The 22,077-nt window shown below is 36.6% G+C and overlaps 1 protein-coding gene across 1 annotated transcript; it reads right to left on the bottom strand.

Annotated features, from left to right (window-relative positions):
- Positions 1-2,114: 2,114 nt before the first annotated feature.
- Positions 2,115-21,938, bottom strand: LOC132564011 (uncharacterized). The gene is made up of 13 exons (XM_060228762.1): positions 21,805-21,938; positions 19,096-19,183; positions 13,455-13,638; positions 13,201-13,340; positions 12,167-12,262; positions 9,229-9,372; positions 8,010-8,153; positions 6,896-7,011; positions 6,041-6,131; positions 4,420-5,026; positions 3,312-3,416; positions 2,436-2,542; positions 2,115-2,204 (listed from the first exon to the last, which is right to left on the bottom strand). The coding sequence occupies exons 1-13, from the start codon at positions 21,936-21,938 to the stop codon at positions 2,115-2,117; spliced, it is 2,046 nt and encodes a 681-aa protein (XP_060084745.1).
- Positions 21,939-22,077: the final 139 nt, after the last annotated feature.

The raw sequence follows: 22,077 nt of genomic DNA, 5'->3' as shown, positions 1-22,077 counted from the left end.
TGATAGGAAGGGATCTTGTTCAACAGGTAATTATGACGGGGAGGGAATCTTGTTCAACAGGTAATTATGACGGGGAGGGATCTTGTTCAACAGGTAATTATGATAGGAAGGGATCTTGTTCAACAGGTAATTATGACGGGGAGGGAACATTGTTCAACAGGTAATTATGACGGGGAGGGATCTTGTTCAACAGGTAATTATGATAGGAAGGGATCTTGTTCAACAGGTAATTATGACGGGGAGGGAACATTGTTCAACAGGTAATTATGACGGGGAGGGATCTTGTTCAACAGGTAATTATGATAGGAAGGGATCTTGTTCAACAGGTAATTATGACGGGGAGGGAATCTTGTTCAACAGGTAATTATGACGGGGAGGGAATCTTGTTCAACAGGTAATTATGACGGGGAGGGAATCTTGTTCAACAGGTAATTATGACGGGGAGGGAATCTTGTTCAACAGGTAATTGTGATGGGGAGTGATCTTGTTCAACAGGTAATTGTGATAGGGAGGGAATCTTTTCCCACGAACTTTGAACTAACGAGTAATTCTTCTTGCAGAAACAAAAAAGTAAACAATGTGTAATAGTTAAACTTTATCTACAATGACAAAGATTTTCAGAAACAATTTCTGTTACCACGAATCCCAGAGCGCTGAGACATATACATGAAAGGTATCCAGTGATACTATTGAGACTATCACATTATGTTCTTGGTTCTGCTTCAAATCACATTACATAAGTGTTTTAAGGAAGACAGTACAAAACGCATCTAATGAATCGCCATTCATAGAACCATATGCTATCTAAATCAATACATCTTACATTAAATCTGGGGCGTATGTTCTGGTACATAACCGCCAACACGTCATATTTACCCAAGAACGAAGCTATAATGGTATCAAAATGAGTAAGTGTGCTTAAGAACTAGTACTCCAAAACAACTGCGTGTATATAATATGTTATAGAGGAAGATATGATTGCAAACATCTGACGCTCATTTACCATTATATTTAGTGTATTTGATAAAGAACTACCGCTCTCACATCACTGTTTGTGTATTTACTTAAGAACTATCGCCCTCACAACATCACAGTTTCTATATATACTTAAGAACTATCGCCCTCACAACATCACAGTTTGTATATTTACTTAAGAACTATCGCCCTCACAACATCACAGTTTGTATATTTACTTAAGAACTATCGCCCTCACAACATCACAGTTTGTATATTTACTTAAGAACGCTAATATCACATCACAGATTGAATATCTATTAAAAAATTACATTGTTACGGTGGTTTAACGCTAATTTGACATCAGATTTTGATGGAAATAATGCTCAGGTAAGAGTAATCACTTTCCTCTTTGACTGTGTAATGGTCTGTAATAGAGAGAGTAAAGTCGGCATTATATTGCCCTGTCTAGCTGGTGTAATGGTCTGTAATAGAGAGAGTAAAGTCGGCATTATATTGCCCTGTCTAGCTGGTGTAATGGTCTGTAATAGAGAGAGTAAAGTCGGCATTATATTGCCCTGTCTAGCTGGTGCAATGGTCTGTCATAGAGAGAGTAAAGTCGGCATTATATTGCCCTATCTAGCTGGTGCAATGGTCTGTCATAGAGAGAGTAAAGTCGGCATTATATTGCCCTATCTAGCTGGTGCAGTGGTCTGTCCGTAAGACAGTAGAGCGATATCACGTTGTCCTGTTAAGCTGGCATAATTTTCTCTCATGAGAAAAAAAATCAGTAACAATTGATACTATCCGGTTTATGTGTCGTTCTTTCCTCTTTCTGAAATCAGACGTGTTACCATCATGTACTCCTGTCTAGATCATGTGTCGTTCTTTCCTCTTTCTGAAATCAGAAGCGTTACCATAATGTATTCCTGTCTAGATCATGTGTCCTGTGTAGCGCTGTTTTTTCATGAGTACAGTAGTCATCATGTTGTTGTGTCTAGCTGTTGTGTCCTGAGTATAGTATTATCGCCAGCATATTGTCTAACTCATATGTCCTGTCTAAAGGAGGCGGCTTCATGTGCGTCCTGCCTAGCTAATATGATGTCCACAGGGCTATATTACAGATATCTTGTCTGGCTGATGTTCTTAAGACAGTAATGTTAACATATCGTTGTCCTGTCTGCGTCCGGTGTTGTCCTGTCCTGTATATGCTTACACAGTAATGAAGACAGCAGCTTGTACTTTCCATCCTGAACAAAATAATCAGAAAGAAATACATGCAATCAGACGAGGGATCCAATAGACAGAGTCCGCATCACATCCATTGATATGAATATGATTAGTGTGTGAAATGGAAGCTTTTAATATCAAAAGTGAATTTTTCAAGAGTGACCTTGTACCTTTATCTTTGAAAGAAATTGAAGATCGCAAGCATTAAACACACTTGTATTTAAGAACTACACAGCATCATTTCGTCTCACCTCAACATCCAGAACCGATGTAGCATCTAGCAACTTAAAGAATTTCCCCTCGTCATATTGGGTATACATATAACGCTTTCCCTTGTACATTCCATCTGTTTCACCGACTACAACAAAAAGACGGAAAATATCTTGTTACCTTACCCTTGGAAATGGGTTGTCTTAATGCAAGAAAAACAGTATAAACAGTAAACAAGAGTTCCTCGGAACTGTATGTGTCGCCTGCATAAAGTGTCACGTTCACCCAGAAATGGAACTGGATGTGCAACGATCAACCATAAAGTTGTAATACCAAATTTCATTTCAATAACTCGAAGCATAAAGGGAAAACTGTGCAAAGCAATATTCCTGAGAAATTTCAAAGGGACATATCACTGCCAAGAAGGGTTACGGACTGCCAGGAACGGAACTCGGTGCGCAACTTTTGACCAAGAACTCATATACAAAATTACATTTTGATAACTCGAAGCATAACCCAAGAAAATTCCAGAATACAATATTCCCAAAGAATTGTACAAAAAACCATATTCTCGAAGAATTTTCGAAGAGGCATAACTCTGCAAAGAAGACATCCAAGAATCAAAACTTATCTGTACCCTTGCAACAAGAAGCCATATAGCAAATGTCATTTCTATAACTCAAAGCATAACCAAAGAAAGTCCAGAAAACTATCGATGGCTTCATGAGTTATCTTGTACCCAATTTACATTTCCCAAAAGTACCAAGTGTTGCTTTTGAAATTGAGTTCCTGAGATATTTTATACGCATGGTTATCACGGACGCACAGACTGACGCATACACGGACGGGCGGAAAGACGCTTACAATAATAACTCTCAACCCTAATTACAATTAAAAATGATTAATGTGATACGTACCTGGATCATCCAGCCTCACTCCTACATACATACGGGGGTCAAAACCAGCTTTATCCAGAGTGCCTCGGTACTTCACGATACCAGTATAGATCTTCGGCTTTGGAACTGGAATAAATGTTTGGTATTTGTTTAAATAATTTGCATGTTATATTTTTTCATCTAAGTATAAAAAGTAAAATAAAGATGTTGCAGGAGAACAGACGCGACAGTTTTAAGACCAATAAGCTTACACAAAACGGTCCACACATTATCAGCTCTTTATGTCAACCTACACAAAATCAGAAATAGCCAATATTACATAACATGTATCAGGATTAGCGGGATTATCATAATAAACTCGCGGGATTATCAGAATAAACTAGAGGGATTATCAGAATAAACTAGAGGGATTATCAGAATATACTAGAGGGATTATCAGGATAAACTAGAGGGATTATCAGAATAAACCAGCGAGATTATCAGAATAAACTAGCGGGATTATCAGAATAAACTAGAGGGATTATCAGAATAAACTAGAGGGATTATCAGAATAAACTAGAGGGATTATCAGAATAAACTAGCGGGATTATCAGTCTTGTACATAAATATAAAACCCCTTACGTCACTTCGGTGACAGTTATAAGTAGTAACTGTTAAAATTTCACGGAAAATCGTTTACAAAAATGATATTGTGAATACGAAAATTCCGTGAAAATGTGAACGTTTAAAACGACCTGTAAACAAAGATTACATTAAACACCTTACTGATCACGTTAATCACCGCCTCGGTAAAACTATTTTTGACATCTCTGGTAATTAACCGTGTTTGGGGCCAATGTCATTGAAATTAGCATCGGAAGTACTTATTCTTGTGTTACTTTGATTCTTTTTCTGATAAAATGAATGATCTTTTGCACGATAAATATAATTATGTTGAAATTTTGCGGTAGTCCGAAATTAATGCTAAGTTAATTACCACTTGGTTCCCTTTAAAAAAATGATTTACTTTAGAGGTGGTACAGGTAGCAAAAGTATATTCTAAAATTGTAGAAAATCTTTGACCGCAGACATGCTACCAGAGACGTATATATCACATATATATATGTCTCTGGTGCTATTATCTACTTACCAATTTTCTTGCCGTAACGTGGAGGCTTCTGGGGCACACTGAATAAAATCCTATCCCCGAGAGACACAAATTTACACAAAATATCCTCTTTCTGTCGGGAAGAAAGTTTGGCCAGTTTTGATATTAAAGCTGTACTTGTGGAATTAGTCAAATTGGCTGAAGACAATGACGACAGTTCGCTACTGAGTGACTGCTCTGACCTTGACCTATGTATCCAAGGTGATGTGCCACGTGGGGACTGTGTTCGTTGACTTATAGAATCATAATTCATACTGTTTCTACTGTATGAAGTGCCTTCTGTCCTTTCAAAACAGTTACTCGTGTGTTTACGGTCAACAGCCGACATTCGTCCTGAGGATGGCTCGCTCGACTGGTGTGACCGTTTTGACAGGGACGAATGAGTTCTCGCGATGCTAGCTGTCTCCTTGTATGAGGACGTCCGTTTGACTGTGGGCCTTACTATGGCAGTTTTTGAACGCAGATCTTCATTACTACCCATTAAAAGTTCTTGTATGATATCTGCAGACACCGGACGCTTTCTGTAATATGACTTTTTCTCCATCTCACCGGAATAAGGGTGTTTGTTCACATCTATGTCCGGTCCATTCTAAAATATAGATTTTTTACAATTAATTTATTTATAGTTTTATAAATTATTTATCAGATAAACATATTTCTTTATCTGTTCAACAAGTGATTATAACACATCGGTATATGTAGTGTGGTCGTTTCCTTTAGACCCAGCAGCCTTCAGTTGTTACAAACGTTACGCAATTTTAGCTCACATAGACACAACCAAGAATTCATCCGAACTGTCAACCTATACAGAAATATACATGGTATGATATGTCTCATTATTTCCAAATATGGTTCGCTCCAATTTCACCATGCCGACCTCAGAAACTTCCATCCCAAATACTTTCCCTGTTTAAAGTGGCGCTTTCTCAAACCTGCCATACATGGGAGAGATGACTTGTTTGAGGGGAAATTCGTTTGTAGGTGAAGTTTATCTGTATAGATCTGGAAAGTATGCTGTTTTTGTACATTATATTTAGCAATTCTTAATGTACAATTCATTTATGTAGAAAAAAAACTTATTGGGTTTAAAAAATAATTTTCTATCGGAAAACACAATAAATACAATGAATACAAACAAGTATGCGTGATCACTCGGCCATGACGATGCGTGATCACTCGGCCATGACGACGAGGACCTAAATGATTCCGTCCCCAGTGTAGATTGTGACCTGTCTGATGGTTCGGCATTGGAGAAAGATCAGTATTGGAAATACTTTTTAGTATTATAATTAGGATAAACGATTCTGTTCATTGCTATTTCGTTCAGAGTTAAAGGTAATGTATATCGTGAAGGACGTGTTTGAGGAGGTTACACTATACAAAATATTTTGGCCCTACTGTATTAAAGTCTCTCTTTAAAATGTCTTTCCCCCCAAATGGAAGCATTGTAATTTTCACAACACTAACAGCAGAAGTCAATACACTATTTCTAAGTCTATCCGATAAACACATAACGATGGACGACTTCATTTGAACACCTCTTGTTCCAAGCGGTGAGCCAGATGTTGAGGTGATTTGTGATGTAACACGGTCTAGTACTTACATTTTGTTTGGGGAAAGCCTTGTTCCGGCCTGACTGTGGTGAGAGGTGGTCTCCACTGCCTTGGGTATCACTGAAGGTGTGGTCACTGGAACTTAAAACCGGTGTTATGATTATCGCACGAGTAACAAGTCCCGAGTGATAAAATCCTATAGGATCATATCTAGACTTACTGTATACTTCTCACTTCGAACAAACAGAAAGTAGGAGTGACCCACCTTGTCAGCCACTTACAGACGTTTATGCTAACGACAGACTCAGTTGTATCACCGGAATGTGAAATGGAGTGTACTATAAGGACAGTTTCGTGACATATTCAAATCAACTTTTCTCGGCTTCCATGTGCACATCAGAAAGTCGAAAAATATGATAATTGTTAGAGTAGGTCATGTCCACAATCAAGTGGTCACTTTCAATTGTAATTTCACAATGGTATATCAAATCAAAACAATATTTCAAAGACACGTGCAGACAACTTCGGCTGGATCTACCGTCACTGGTCAAAGCCTCTCCATGATGTCCGATGTTCTAGCGACTTTTAAATACAAATACCTTTGTCATTCAGTGATAGACACAATGGATTTCCGGTATATGTATGTTTGTATACTTATCTATACACGTGACAGTCTACCCGTACACTTATTGTATACTTATCTATACACGTGACAGTCTACCCGTACACTTATTGTATACTTATCTATACACGTGACAGTCTACCCGTACACTTATTGTATACTTATCTATACACGTGACAGTCTACCCGTACACTTATTGTATACTTATCTATACACGTGACAGTCTACCCGTACACTTATTGTATACTTATCTATACACGTGACAGTCTACCAGTACACTCACCTCACGCTGCCAGATGGTTTATATTGTGGTTGTTGGTTTCCAATCTTCTCCAGAAGACGAACTATTTTGTCTATCTGTTCTCTCTCTGTTGACTGTTTCATGGTGATGATTGCATCCTTAAGTCAAGAGGGACATAGTTACAGAATATACCCGTACGACTTCATAGTGATAACTATAAGGACAAATGGTGAGTTTGATAAATCGAATTATTTTAAAACCTTTAATGACACTTTAATGGCAAACCATCAAAATGTATTGTCTGAAATAGGGTTTAAGACTCTGGTAATCTCTGTTCAGACTTCTGGATACTTATATGATGGACAAAACACATCCCCGGATACTTATATGATGGACAAACACATCCCCGGATACTTTTATGATGGGCAAAACACATCTCCGGATACTTATATGATGGGCAAAACACATCCCCGGATACTTATATAATGGGCAAAACACATCCCTGATACTTATATAATGGGCAAAACACATCCCCGGATACTTTTATGATGGACAAACACATCCCCGGATACTTTTATGATGGGCAAAACACATCTCCGGATACTTATATGATGGGCAAAACACATCCCCGGATACTAATATGATGGGCAAAACACATTCCCGGATACTTTTATGATTGGCAAAAACACATCCCCGGATACTTATAAGATGGACAAAACACATCCCCGGATACTTATGTGATGGGCAAAACACATCCCTGGATACTTTTATGATTGGCAAAAACACATCCCCGGATACTTATAAGATGGACAAAACACATCCCCGGATACTTATAAGATGGACAAAACACATCCCCGGATACTTATGTGATGGGCAAAACACATCCCTGGATACTTATATGATGGACAAAAAAACATCTCCGGATACTTTTATGACTGGAGAAAAATATTCAGTTATTTTTATGATGGGGGATTCTAGTATATCGTCACATCGATGCTTTCACATATATATTAGACTCAGAGTAATATCCGATGTGATACAGACATATACTGTCGGAATGAATTTTGTGAATATTATCACTTTTCCATCAATCTGAAGATTGATTTCTGTAAACGATACAACACAACACAGCCACTTCCTTTGCCATATTTTTTACCTTTGCCAGATCTAATGCCTTGGACTTCTGCAAAATGAGGTAATCTTTTCCCTGTAGCAGCTTTTTGAGAGTAGTGACTTCACACTGGACAATTCCTAGCTCCTCTTTCAGGTTCTCAGACTGTGATGCTGTCCTCTCTAAGTCCTGTATAAAAGTCAGGGACCAAACATCATTCTCTATAAGGAATCTGGTCATCACGTTTCAGTCAGACAAATAGAAGGCAAATACACCAAGGAATGATTTATGGTTGGTATAATTCCTTCAAAAAGCATTTTATTTCAACTAAAGTTAAACTCTGTAGATGATTTTAAATACGATTTACACTTAGTTTCTCCCCTTGCTTGCTCCTGACTTCCAAATGACCACTACTGTCGGTAACGACCTCGTGTGACCATTCCAAATGACCACTACTGTCGGTAACAACCTCACGTGACCTTTTCAAATGACCACTACTGTCGGTAACGACCTCGTGTGACCATTCCAAATGACCACTACTGTCGGTAACGACCTCATGTGACCATTCCAAAATGACCACTACTGTCGGTAACGACCTCATGTGACCATTCCAAATGACCACTACTGTCGGTAACAACCTCACGTGACCTTTTCAAATGACCACTACTGTCGGTAACGACCTCGTGTGGCCATTCCAAATGACCACTACTGTCGGTAACGACCTCATGTGACCATTCCAAAATGACCACTACTGTCGGTAACGACCTCTTGTGACCATTCCAAATGACCACTACTGTGGGTAACGACCTCGTGTGACCATTCCAAGTGACCACTACTGTCGGTAACGACCTCCTGTGACCATTTCAAGTGACCACCACAATAGGTATAATCATTGCTATCAGCACTTACCCTTTGCTGCTCCTAATGTCGAAAAAATACCGTCAGTAAACACAATAAGCAGATCATGGACATTACTATTAATATCCACCATGGGCTGATTAGAACCACTACTATCGGTACTTACCACCAGCTGTGTCCGGTACCGAACTGACCACAACCATTACACCTACACTTACATGTAGCTACTTCGGGTATCTAAATGACCACAACATTTACTACTGACCCTCAACTGTTCCCTATATCTAAATGACCACAACATTTACTACTGACCCTCAGCTGTTCCCTTTATCTAAATGACCACAACATTTACTACTGACCCTCAGCTGTTCCCGATATCTAAATGACCACAACATACACTACTGACCCTCAGCTGTTCCCGATATTCCCGTACAGCCTTCCTTGATGTGGTCAGTAAAATTGTCTTCTCCTCGAGCTCTTTCTGCATGCTCTGGATGTGTAGCTCTTTTTCCTCTATTTCTTCTTTCAATCTAGGAATCGTTTCCAAATTCTTTTGAGGAAAAATGAAAATAATTAATTTCTTTAGGTTAGAGTGGAATCATGAGGTATCCCGATTTTGTTGAAATGTGTTTCCTCATTTTTTCTTTTTGTACATGTTTCAGGAATCTATACCAGTCTATATTTGTCAAGAACCTACTTACTGATAACTAACAGAAGTGTTTCAAGCTATCTTCATGCAGACAAATGATTTAAGTAAAACTGTCCTCTATAAAACTGTGATTGGTAAAACAGTTCTAAGTAGTAGGCATCAATAGTTCATGTGATGAAACTTAAGGTCACATCACTTTGAAAAGTAGTTCTTCGGGAATTACCACTTTCAAAATTTGGAGTCGAGAAAACAATAAAAATAAAAATGAAGAAAAATCGACCCTCAAAAAAATATTTTAAAATTCCGGATTTTTTTTGGTCGGATTTTTATTTCATACATCATTAAATTTATTCTCATAGATGCTTTAATCGCCAAGAAAGTGAACACAAGTAAAGCTCTGTTATGATGCAGCTAAAAACTGCGCGAAAGAACATGTTTTGGCCGATATGAATGTTTAAGTGCAAACGAGTAGGACGTTTTATACTGATTCTGTCCTAAAGCATAGAACCACTGTGTGTGACGTCGATAAAATTAAGTTGTGATTGTAAGACTGATGTTGTGACTCTAAGACTGATGTTGTGACTGTAAGACTGATGTTGTGACTATAAGACTGATGTTGTGACTATAAGACTGATGTTGTGACTGTAGGACTGATGTTGTGACTATAAGACTGATGTTGTGACTGTATATGTTGTTACTGACTGATGTTGTGACTCTAAGACTGATGTTGTGACTATAAGACTGATGTTGTGACTGTAAGACTGATGTTGTGACTATAAGACTGATGTTGTGACTATAAGACTGATGTTGTGACTGTAGGACTGATGTTGTGACTATAAGACTGATGTTGTGACTATAAGACTGATGTTGTGACTGTAAGACTGTATGTTGATGTTGTGACTGTAAGACTGATGTTGTGACTGTATGACTGATGTTGTGACTGTAGGACTGATGTTGTGACTATAAGACTGATGTTGTGACTATAAGACTGATGTTGTGACTGTAAGACTGATGTTGTGACTATAAGACTGATGTTGTGACTGTAAGACTGATGTTGTGACTATAAGACTGATGTTGTGACTATAACTGATGTTGTGACTATAAGACTGATGTTGTGACTATAAGACTGATGTTGTGACTGTAAGACTGATGTTGTGACTATAAGACTGATGTTGTGACTGTAAGACTGATGTTGTGACTGTAAGACTGATGTTGTGACTGTAAGACTGATGTTGTGACTATAAGACTGATGTTGTGACTGTAAGACTGATGTTGTGACTGTAGGACTGATGTTGTTGTAAGACTGATGTTGTTAAGACTGATGTTGTGACTGTAAGACTGATGTTGTGACTGTAAGACTGATGTTGTGTTACTCTAAGACTGATGTTGTGACTGTAGGACTGATGTTGTGACTGTAAGACTGATGTTGTGACTATAAGACTGATGTTGTGACTGTAAGACTGATGTTGTGACTGTAAGACTGATGTTGTGACTGTAAGACTGATGTTGTGACTATAAGACTGATGTTGTGACTGACTGATGTTGTGACTAAGACTGATGTTGTGACTATAAGACTGATGTTGTGACTGTAAGACTGATGTTGTGACTGTAAGACTGATGATGTTGTGACTATAAGACTGATGTTGTGACTGTAGGACTGATGTTGTGACTGTAAGACTGATTTTGTGACTGTAAGACTGATGTTGTGACTGTAAGACTGAAATTGTGACTGTAAGACTGATGTTGTGACTATAAGACTGATGTTGTGACTGTAAGACTGATGTTGTGACTATAAGACTGATGTTGTGACTATAAGACTGATGTTGTGACTATAAGACTGATGTTGTGACTGTAAGACTGATGTTGTGACTGTAAGATTCATGTTGTGACTGTAGGACTGATGTTGTGACTATAAGACTGATGTTGTGACTGTAGGACTGATGTTGTGACTGTAGGACTGATGTTGTGACTATAAGACTGATGTTGTGACTATAAGACTGATGTTGTGACTATAAGACTGATGTTGTGACTGTAGGACTGATGTTGTGACTATAAGACTGATGTTGTGAGTATAAGACTGATGTTGTGACTATAAGACTGATGTTGTGACTGTAAGACTGATGTTGTGACTGTAGGACTGATGTTGTGACTATAAGACTAATGTTGTGACTGTAGGACTGATGTTGTGACTATAAGACTGATGTTGTGACTATAAGACTGATGTTGTGACTGTAGGACTGATGTTGTGACTATAAGACTGATGTTGTGACTATAAGACTGATGTTGTGACTATAAGACTGATGTGGTGACTGTAAGACTGATGTTGTGACTGTAGGACTGATGTTGTGACTATAAGACTGATGTTGTGACTGTAAGACTGATGTTGTGACTGTAAGACTGATGTTGTGACTGTAGGACTGATGTTGGGACTGCAAGACTGATGTTGTGACTGTAGGACTGATGTTGTGACCATAAGACTGATGTTGTGACTATAAGACTGATGTTGTGACTATAAGACTGATGTTGTGACTGTAGGACTGATGTTGTGACTGTAGGACTGATGTTGTGACTATAAGACTGATGTTGTGACTGTAAGACTGATGTTGTGACTGTAAGGCTAATATTGTGACTGTAAGGCTAATATTGTGACTGTACTGTAGAATTATTGAATTCCAGAAGGACCGATCCCGATTACCTTTTCTATATTTTCGTTCTTCATTAGCTCCTGTCGTACTTGGTACTTCAGGTCCTGCGTCTTTGTCTCCATTTCTTTGACCTCTTTGTACGCTTGCTGGGAATTAGATAAAAATTTGATGTAGCCATTGTTCTAATGCTACATATCTTACGACAGTGTTGTTCCGCCACTCATTGTTGCACCTGTACTTTTAGACGTCTGATGGTCTTTATCACCCATCACCTCTGGGACATGGGTTCGAGTCCCCCGTGGGACTTTCCTCCACCAATCAACCCCGACACGTCCTTAAACAACCCTGGCTGTTAATAGGACGTAAGGTTACGATAACCTTAACTACAATAAGTCTATTATGAACTCACAGCTGACTAAAAGCTGGAAGTTGGAAGACGGAAATGGTTTTACTGACTTTCTCATAAAAATACGTTGTAGTATATTTGGCTGGTATTTAGATGAGAAAAGTAGGCCCGCAATATATTGTTCTCGTTTCATAAGAATGAAAATTAATACCATCTGGAATGCCGAACATCACTGTACGTCAATTTTTAGGCTTTGACAAAAGACACAATACTGCATATATATCTACATGTGGCCCATACAATTTCTGTATAATTTAATTGAAATTGGTTTCCAACTCTGGGAAACTGGAAAAGATCCCTCTAAACATACTTCTTATTTAGTTACCATGGCAATCAAAAACATGTTTTCAAAAATAGCACCCATGTGATTACCATGATTCTAAACCTTATACATCTATGACCCTTGGTAACGGTGTTGGAGACACCTGATTGGTCAAATTACTATCTTTGATAATCCTATAGAGTTAAACATTTTATCAAGAAAAAAATGTGTTTAATGACTTTGATACCATGGTAACCAATCTGTTTTTTTAACCTGTAAGTCTACAGTATATTCTACATGTATGGGACATCCCCAAATATTAATTTGCATCAAGAAAAAAAATCAAATAATCCTGGGCCATAAAACTAACAATTCTATCACATATTAACTGCAGTTTTTTTTATCTATATATTTACCTCTAACTTTTTGTCTGTTTCTTCCTGTTCTGACGTCAGTTTTCTTATTTCATGTTCGCGTCCTCTAAGCTGGGCTAATGTAGATTCCAAATTCTGTTTGGTCGATTCCAGAATAAGTTCAGCCTTGTCTACTTCAGAAGCTTCAAAATAAACATTTCACTTAATATGTTATTTAAAGAAAATAAAGTTATAATTATGATTAATATACAGTAGTTTCAGTTATGCTTTTCAACAGGGAAAGTGAAAGTAGCTACCTCTGATTTCCAGGTTCCGTATACGATCTTCCATGAAGCGTGTGTCCCGCTGAAACTTCTCAATCTGCTCCGTCTTTTTCTTGCTATCTAAACGAAGTCTTTCATTCAGCTCCATCGTTTTAAGGAGCTTTTGACTTGAATCATTTTGTCCAAGATACATTTGATCAACCTTTTTCTGCAGTATCTATTGGAGAAAAGAAGTATTTATTGTGTACAAACTTATTTCATAGTGATCAGAACATTTTATGTACAAACTTATTTCATAGTGATCAGAACGATCTACTGTGTACACTTATTTTATAGGTGTCAGAACGATCTACTGTGTACAAACTTATTTTATAGGGATCAGAACGATCTACTGTGTACACTTATTTTATAGATCTACTGTGTACACTTATTTTATAGGTGTCAGAACGATCTACTATGTACAAACTTATTTTATAGGGATCAGAACGATCTACTGTGTACAAACTTATTTTATAGGGATCAGAACGATCTACTGTGTGTACACTTATTTTATAGGTGTCAGAACGATCTACTATGTACAAACTTATTTTATAGGGATCAGAACGATCTACTGTGTACAAACTTATTTCATAGGTGTCAGAACGATCTACTTTGTACAAACTTATTTTATAGGTGTCAGAACGATCTACTGTGTACAAACTTATTTTATAGGGATCAGAACGATCTACTGTGTACACTTATTTTATAGTGATCAGAACGATCTACTGTGTACACTTATTTTATAGGTGTCAGAACGATCTACTATGTACAAACTTATTTTATAGGGATCAGAACGATCTACTGTGTACAAACTTATTTTATAGGGATCAGAACGATCTACTGTGTGTACACTTATTTTATAGGTGTCAGAACGATCTACTATGTACAAACTTATTTTATAGGGATCAGAACGATCTACTGTGTACAAACTTATTTTATAGGTGTCAGGATGATCTACTATGTACAAACTTATTTTATAGGTGTCAGAACGATCTACTGTGTGTACACTTATTTTATGGGTGTCAGAACGATCTACTGTGTGTACACTTATTTTTAGGGGGGCAAAACGATCTACTGTGTACAAGCTTATTTTATAGGTGTCAGAACGATCTACTGTGTACAAACTTATTTTATAGGGATCAGAACGATCTACTGTGTACACTTATTTTATAGGTGTCAGAACGATCTACTATGTACAAACTTATTTCATAGTGATCAGAACGATCTACTGTGTACAAACTTATTTTATAGGTGTCAGAACGATCTACTATGTACAAACTTATTTTATAGGGATCAGAACGATCTACTGTGTACAAACTTATTTTATAGGGGTCAGAACGATCTACTGTGTACACTTATTTTATAGGGGTCAGAACGATCTACTGTGTACAAACTTATTTTATAGGGGTCAGAACGATCTACTGTGTATAAACTTATTTTATAGGGATCAGAACGATCTACTGTGTGTACACTTATTTTATAGGTGTCAGAACGATCTACTATGTACAAACTTATTTTATAGGGATCAGAACGATCTACTGTGTACAAACTTATTTTATAGGTGTCAGAACGATCTACTATGTACAAACTTATTTTATAGGTGTCAGAACGATCTACTGTGTACAAACTTATTTTATAGGTGTCAGAACGATCTACTATGTACAAACTTATTTTATAGGTGTCAGAACGATCTACTATGTACAAACTTATTTTATAGGTGTCAGAACGATCTACTATGTACAAACTTATTTTATAGGTGTCAGAACGATCTACTGTGTACAAACTTATTTTATAGGGATCAGAACGATCTACTGTGTACAAACTTATTTTATAGGTGTCAGAACGATCTACTATGTACAAACTTATTTTATAGGTGTCAGAACGATCTACTATGTACAAACTTATTTTATAGGTGTCAGGACGATCTACTATGTACAAACTTATTTTATAGGTGTCAGAACGATCTACTGTGTGTACACTTATTTTATGGGTGTCAGAACGATCTACTGTGTGTACACTTATTTTTAGGGGGGCAAAACGATCTACTGTGTACAAGCTTATTTTATAGGGGTCAGAACGATCTACTGTGTATAAACTTATTTTATAGGGATCAGAACGATCTACTGTGTGTACACTTATTTTATAGGTGTCAGAACGATCTACTATGTACAAACTTATTTTATAGGGATCAGAACGATCTACTGTGTACAAACTTATTTTATAGGTGTCAGAACGATCTACTATGTACAAACTTATTTTATAGGTGTCAGAACGATCTACTGTGTACAAACTTATTTTATAGGTGTCAGAACGATCTACTATGTACAAACTTATTTTATAGGTGTCAGAACGATCTACTATGTACAAACTTATTTTATAGGTGTCAGAACGATCTACTATGTACAAACTTATTTTATAGGTGTCAGAACGATCTACTGTGTACAAACTTATTTTATAGGGATCAGAACGATCTACTGTGTACAAACTTATTTTATAGGTGTCAGAACGATCTACTATGTACAAACTTATTTTATAGGTGTCAGAACGATCTACTATGTACAAACTTATTTTATAGGTGTCAGGACGATCTACTATGTACAAACTTATTTTATAGGTGTCAGAACGATCTACTGTGTGTACACTTATTTTATGGGTGTCAGAACGATCTACTGTGTGTACACTTATTTTTAGGGGGGCAAAACGATCTACTGTGTACAAGCTTATTTTATAGGGGTCAGAACGATCTACTGTGTGTACACTTATTTTATGGGGGGGCCAAACGATCTACTGTGTACAAGCTTATTTTATAGGTGTCAGAACGATCTACTGTGTACACTTATTTTATAGGTGTCAGAACGATCTACTGTGTACAAACTTATTTTATGGGGGGCAAAACGATCTACTGTGTACAAACTTATTTTATAGGTGTCAGAACGATCTACTGTGTACAAACTTATTTTATAGGGATCAGAACGATCTACTGTGTACAAACTTATTTTATAGGGGTCAGAACGATCTACTGTGTACACTTATTTTATAGGTGTCAGAACGATCTACTATGTACAAACTTATTTTATAGGTGTCAGAACGATCTACTGTGTACAAACTTATTTTATAGGGATCAGAACGATCTACTGTGTACAAACTTATTTTATAGGTGTCAGAACGATCTACTGTGTACGAACTTATTTTATAGGGGTCAGAACGATCTACTGTGTACACTTATTTTATAGGTGTCAGAACGATCTACTATGTACAAACTTATTTTATAGGGATCAGAACGATCTACTGTGTACAAACTTATTTTATAGGTGTCAGAACGATCTACTGTGTACAAACTTATTTTATAGGGATCAGAACGATCTACTGTGTACAAACTTATTTTATAGGTTTCAGAACGATCTACTATGTACAAACTTATTTTATAGGTGTCAGAACGATCTACTATGTACAAACTTATTTTATAGGGATCAGAACGATCTACTATGTACAAACTTATTTTATAGGTGTCAGAACGATCTACTATGTACAATCTAATTTTATAGGTGTCAGAACGATCTACTGTGTACAAACTTATTTTATAGGGGTCAGAACGATCTACTGTGTACAAACTTATTTTATAGGTGTCAGAACGATCTACTATGTACAAACTAATTTTATAGGGGTCTGAACAATCTACTGTGTATACACTTAATTTAGATTTATAAAGATTTAGTGAGTACACAATGTAAAGAGGATCAGAAGACTTTTGTGCTCACACAATTATTTTAGAGGGATCAGATGGAAACACTTATTTTCGATAGACCAGAGAGATATATTATGTAAACACTTATTTCTGAGAGAACAAAAGGATATATTGTAAACAAAACTATTTGTAGTTTTGACTTTGTGTTCAACAGTACATATCTTGTACTTTTGTGCCTTGTGTTCAATAGTACATATCTTGTACTTTTGTGCCTTGTGTTCAATAGTACATATATTGCACTTTTGTGACCTGTGATCAACAGTACATATCTTGTACTTTTGTGATTTATGTTCAACAGTACATATCTTGTACTTTTGTGCCTTGTGTTCAACAGTACATATCTTGTACTTTTGTGATTTATGTTCAACAGTACATATCTTGTACTTTTGTGCCTTGTGTTCAACAGTACATATCTTGTACTTTTGTGATTTGTGTTCAACAGTACATATCTTGTACTTTTGTGCCTTGTGTTTAACAGTACATAACTTGTACTTTTGTGACCTGTGTTCAACAGTACATATCTTGTACTTTTGTGCCTTGTGTTCAACAGTACATATCTTGTACTTTTGTGATTTGTGTTCAACAGTACATTTCTTGTACTTTTGTGCCTTGTGTTCAACAGTACATATCTTGTACTTTTGTGACCTGTGTTCAACAGTACATATCTTGTACTTTTCTGCCTTGTGTTCAACAGTACATATCTTGTACTTTTGTGACCTGTGTTCAACAGTACATATCTTGTACTTTTGTGCCTTGTGTTCAACAGTACATATCTTGTACTTTTGTGACCTGTGTTCAACAGCACTTATCTTGTACTTTTGTGCCTTGTGTTCAACAGTACATATCTTGTACTTCTGTGAATGTTGATAAATACATTGTATTTGTGTGACCTGTATCTGATAGTATTTAACTTTTACTTCTATGAGTTTTGATAAATATTTGTGTGACCTGTATCTGATAGTATTTAACTTTTACTTCTATGAGTTTTGATAAATATTTGTGTGACCTGTATCTGATAGTATTTAACTTTTACTTCTATGAGTGTTGATAAACACATTGTATTTGTGTGACCTGTATGTGATAGTATTTAACTTTTACTTCTATGAGTGTTGATAAACACATTGTATTTGTGTGACCTGTATCTGATAGTATTTAACTTTTACTTCTATGAATGTTGATAAACACATTGTATTTGTGTGACCTGTATGTGATAGTATTCAACTTTTACTTCTATGAGTTTTGATAAATATTTGTGTGACCTGTATCTGATAGTATTTAACTTTTACTTCTATGAGTGTTGATAAACACATTGTATTTGTGTGACCTGTATCTGATAGTATTTAACTTTTACTTCTATGAATGTTGATAAACACATTGTATTTGTGTGACCTGTATGTGATAGTATTCAACTTTTACTTCTATGAGTTTTGATAAATATTTGTGTGACCTGTATCTGATAGTATTTAACTTTTACTTCTATGAGTGTTGATAAACACATTGTATTTGTGTGACCTGTATCTGATAGTATTTAACTTTTACTTCTATGAATGTTGATAAACACATTGTATTTGTGTGACCTGTATCTGATAGTATTTAACTTTTACTTCTATGAGTTTTGATAAATATTTGTGTGACCTGTATCTGATAGTATTTAACTTTTACTTCTATGAGTGTTGATAAACACATTGTATTTGTGTGACCTGTTCTGATAGTATTTAACTTTTACTTCTATGAGTGTTGATAAATATTTGTGTGACCTGTATCTGATAGTATTTAACTTTTACTTCTATGAGTGTTGATAAAACATTGTATTTGTGTGACCTGTATGTGATAGTATTTAACTTTTACTTCTGTGAGTGTTGATAAACACATTGTATTTGTGTGATTTACCTTGTTTTCCTGCAGGAGATCATCATGCTTTGTTCTGTAGTGTTCTAGTTCTTCAATCCGAGATTTCAGCTCATTCCTCTCTCTTTCCCTAAAAAATAAAAACAATTTGACATAAATAACCATTTCACAAGCCATTTTCTATTTTCCCCTTTGTCTTTAATCAAATGTCACAAGAAGAAGCGATAATGAGGCACAACTATTCGCCTCCATATATTGAAATAGGCGAAGTATGGTGGCCATCTTGAATTTTACAGCCATATCCATGTTGATCTATGTTACAAGTAAAAGAATTATTCTGTGACATGATATCAGTATGACAGCATCGACCACAACCGACACCTGGGTTGCGGAGTTTATGGCTAGTTTGTTAAAACTATACCACTGGTGACTAAGCTGTCTTTATAGAAACATATTTTCAAAATCGAAACCCACTCAGCCCAAATATATATCAACTTAATCAATCATGACGGGAAAGGAATCCGGAATACATACCTAAAGGTTGCCATTTGTTTCCTTACGCTGAAATCTATATAATCAATACATTCCAGAAATTCCATGAAGATAGCTAGACAGGTAAGTCCGTCTTGAATCAATATTCTTGTTTATCCCTCGCGTTACTGAACACTTCAGCAACATCCTCACTGATAATACTGGTGCTTTCTATAAACTGATGACTGAGCTCTTTATCCTATAAAGCACCAGTAAAGCTACATACAGAGAATTTTGTTTTAGTTTCCAACCATATAAAATCTACGAAGCAAGTCTGAAATTGTTTTGTCAAAGTGAAATATTTTCGATGAATTTTAAAAATGTTCAGTTTGCAAAGATTAACGGAAACAATATTTCATTTCACTGAAACAATATCCAGATTGCCAACAGCCTCACTCTATCAGTTGATCCTTTCCTTTGGTGACATCACAATTATGACGTCATGAAGCAATGATGTCACATTGGAAACCTCAGCTAATATCACAACTCTAGGCTATATTACACTCACGTGATAATATTATAACAAGACGTATGTAATGGGTGCTATTACAAATAAAGTTATTTTATGAATGGAATTAAACTTCCTTTACGTTATCACTTAGCATTCAATTATGTATCTTTGGGCCTGTCACACAAGCCCTAATTTAGGCGATACAGTCTATGTAATTTACGATATGGGTTTGCTGTTTACTAAGGTAGCATATTGCTGATTGTTAACTTGCTGTTTGAGATTTAAAGTAAATGCTTTAAATTGTAACAGATACAAGGGATGTGCAAGATGATGAAGGGTGAAGAAAAAAAGTATATGATATGTTTATACTCAGCTATAACCAGACAGCTTATATGAACTGTTTATACCCAGCTATAACCAGACAGTTAATACCCTGTTATAACCAGACAGCTTATACCCAGCTATATCCAGACAGTTTATACCCAGCTATAACCAGGAAACTTATATGACCTGTTTATACTCAGCTATAACCACACAGTTTATACCCAGCTATAACCAGGCAACTTATATGACCTGTTTATACTCAGCTATAACCAGACAGTTTATACCCAGCTATAACCAGACAGTCTATACCCAGCTATACAGACAGTTTATACCCAGCTATAACCAGACAGATTATACTCAGCTATAACTAGACAGTTTATACCCAGCTATAACCAGACAGTTTATACCCAGCAATATCCAGACAGCTTATACCTAGCTATAACCAGACAGTATATACCCAGCTATAACCAGACAGTATATACCCAGCTATAACCAGACAGTTTATACCCAGCTATAACCAGGCAGTTTATACCCAGCTATAACCAGGCAGTTTATACCCAGCTATAACCAGACAGTCTATACCCAGCTATAACAAGACAGTTTATACCCAGCTAGAACCAGGCAGTTTATACCCAGCTATAACCAGACAGTTTATACCCAGCTAGAACCAGACAGTTTATACCCAGCTATAACCAGACAGTTTATACCCAGCTATAACCAGACAGTATATACCCAGCTATAACCAGACAGTTTATACCCAGCTATAACCAGACAGTTTATACCCAGCTATAACCAGACAGTTTATACCCAGCTATAACCAGACAGTTTATACTCAGCTATAACCAGACAGTTTATACCCAGCTAGAACCAGACAGTTTATACCCAGCTATAACCAGGCAGTTTATACTCAGCTATAACCAGACTTTTTACAAGATTGTACAACTGTATATGTATTGATGAACGTTTCCAGCTGACCTTCAATATATATATATATATAGGTGTGTGTGTTAATGAACATAGCTCACACACTTACAACCTAAACGTGTGTTTGTAAACGTTCAACAAAGACTTGCAACACATGTGTGTATTCACAAACTGTCCACACATGCTTACGTTACAACCTGTGTAAAGAATGATACATATTCCGTCCTTGTCGATTCGAGTCCTCGAGTTCGGGAATGGTAAAGGGTTCAAGGGTTCATTCTCGAGTAAATAGCAGGGAATAGATTTTCCTCTTGAGTAAGTGAACGATTGAGATATTTCTTCTCGAGGTCGGGAATTGTAAAGATTGCTCTCGGCCAGTTAAGATAGGATAGACATTTCTCTCCTCAAACAACGGGATTATCTTTTTTCTGACCCGTTCTTTTTCATGATACGAGATAAATATGAAAACTGATAAGACACAAGTATGACCCAGTTTGCATCAGAATTGCTAAATGGCTTACCGCTCATCCTCTCTCTTGTGCTGAAGAGCTTTCTTGGCAACCGTAGCAAAACTCAGTCTCCTTTTTGTTAAAACATCTGACTGAGGTATGGAGACTTTAGGGAAACTTTCACGACGCTGCAGGCTTCTCTCCATAACGATCAAAAGACCTTAAGCTTTAAGCTCCAACTGCGAAATAACTGTTGTACACCCATCATCAATTGTGTATGTAAAGTCCATTTTCAACGTCGCCATAGCTTTTTGTGTTTTTATAGCGAAAACGTAGTATCAGCTA

This window comes from Ylistrum balloti, unplaced genomic scaffold, assembly GCF_031769215.1.
Source record: "Ylistrum balloti isolate Yb309-2 unplaced genomic scaffold, AGI_CSIRO_Ybal_v1 Utg371978, whole genome shotgun sequence".
Taxonomy (NCBI): Eukaryota; Metazoa; Mollusca; class Bivalvia; order Pectinida; family Pectinidae; genus Ylistrum; species Ylistrum balloti.
The sequence above is the reverse complement of the archived record's forward strand: the minus strand, read 5'-3'. Positions and strand labels throughout refer to the sequence as shown.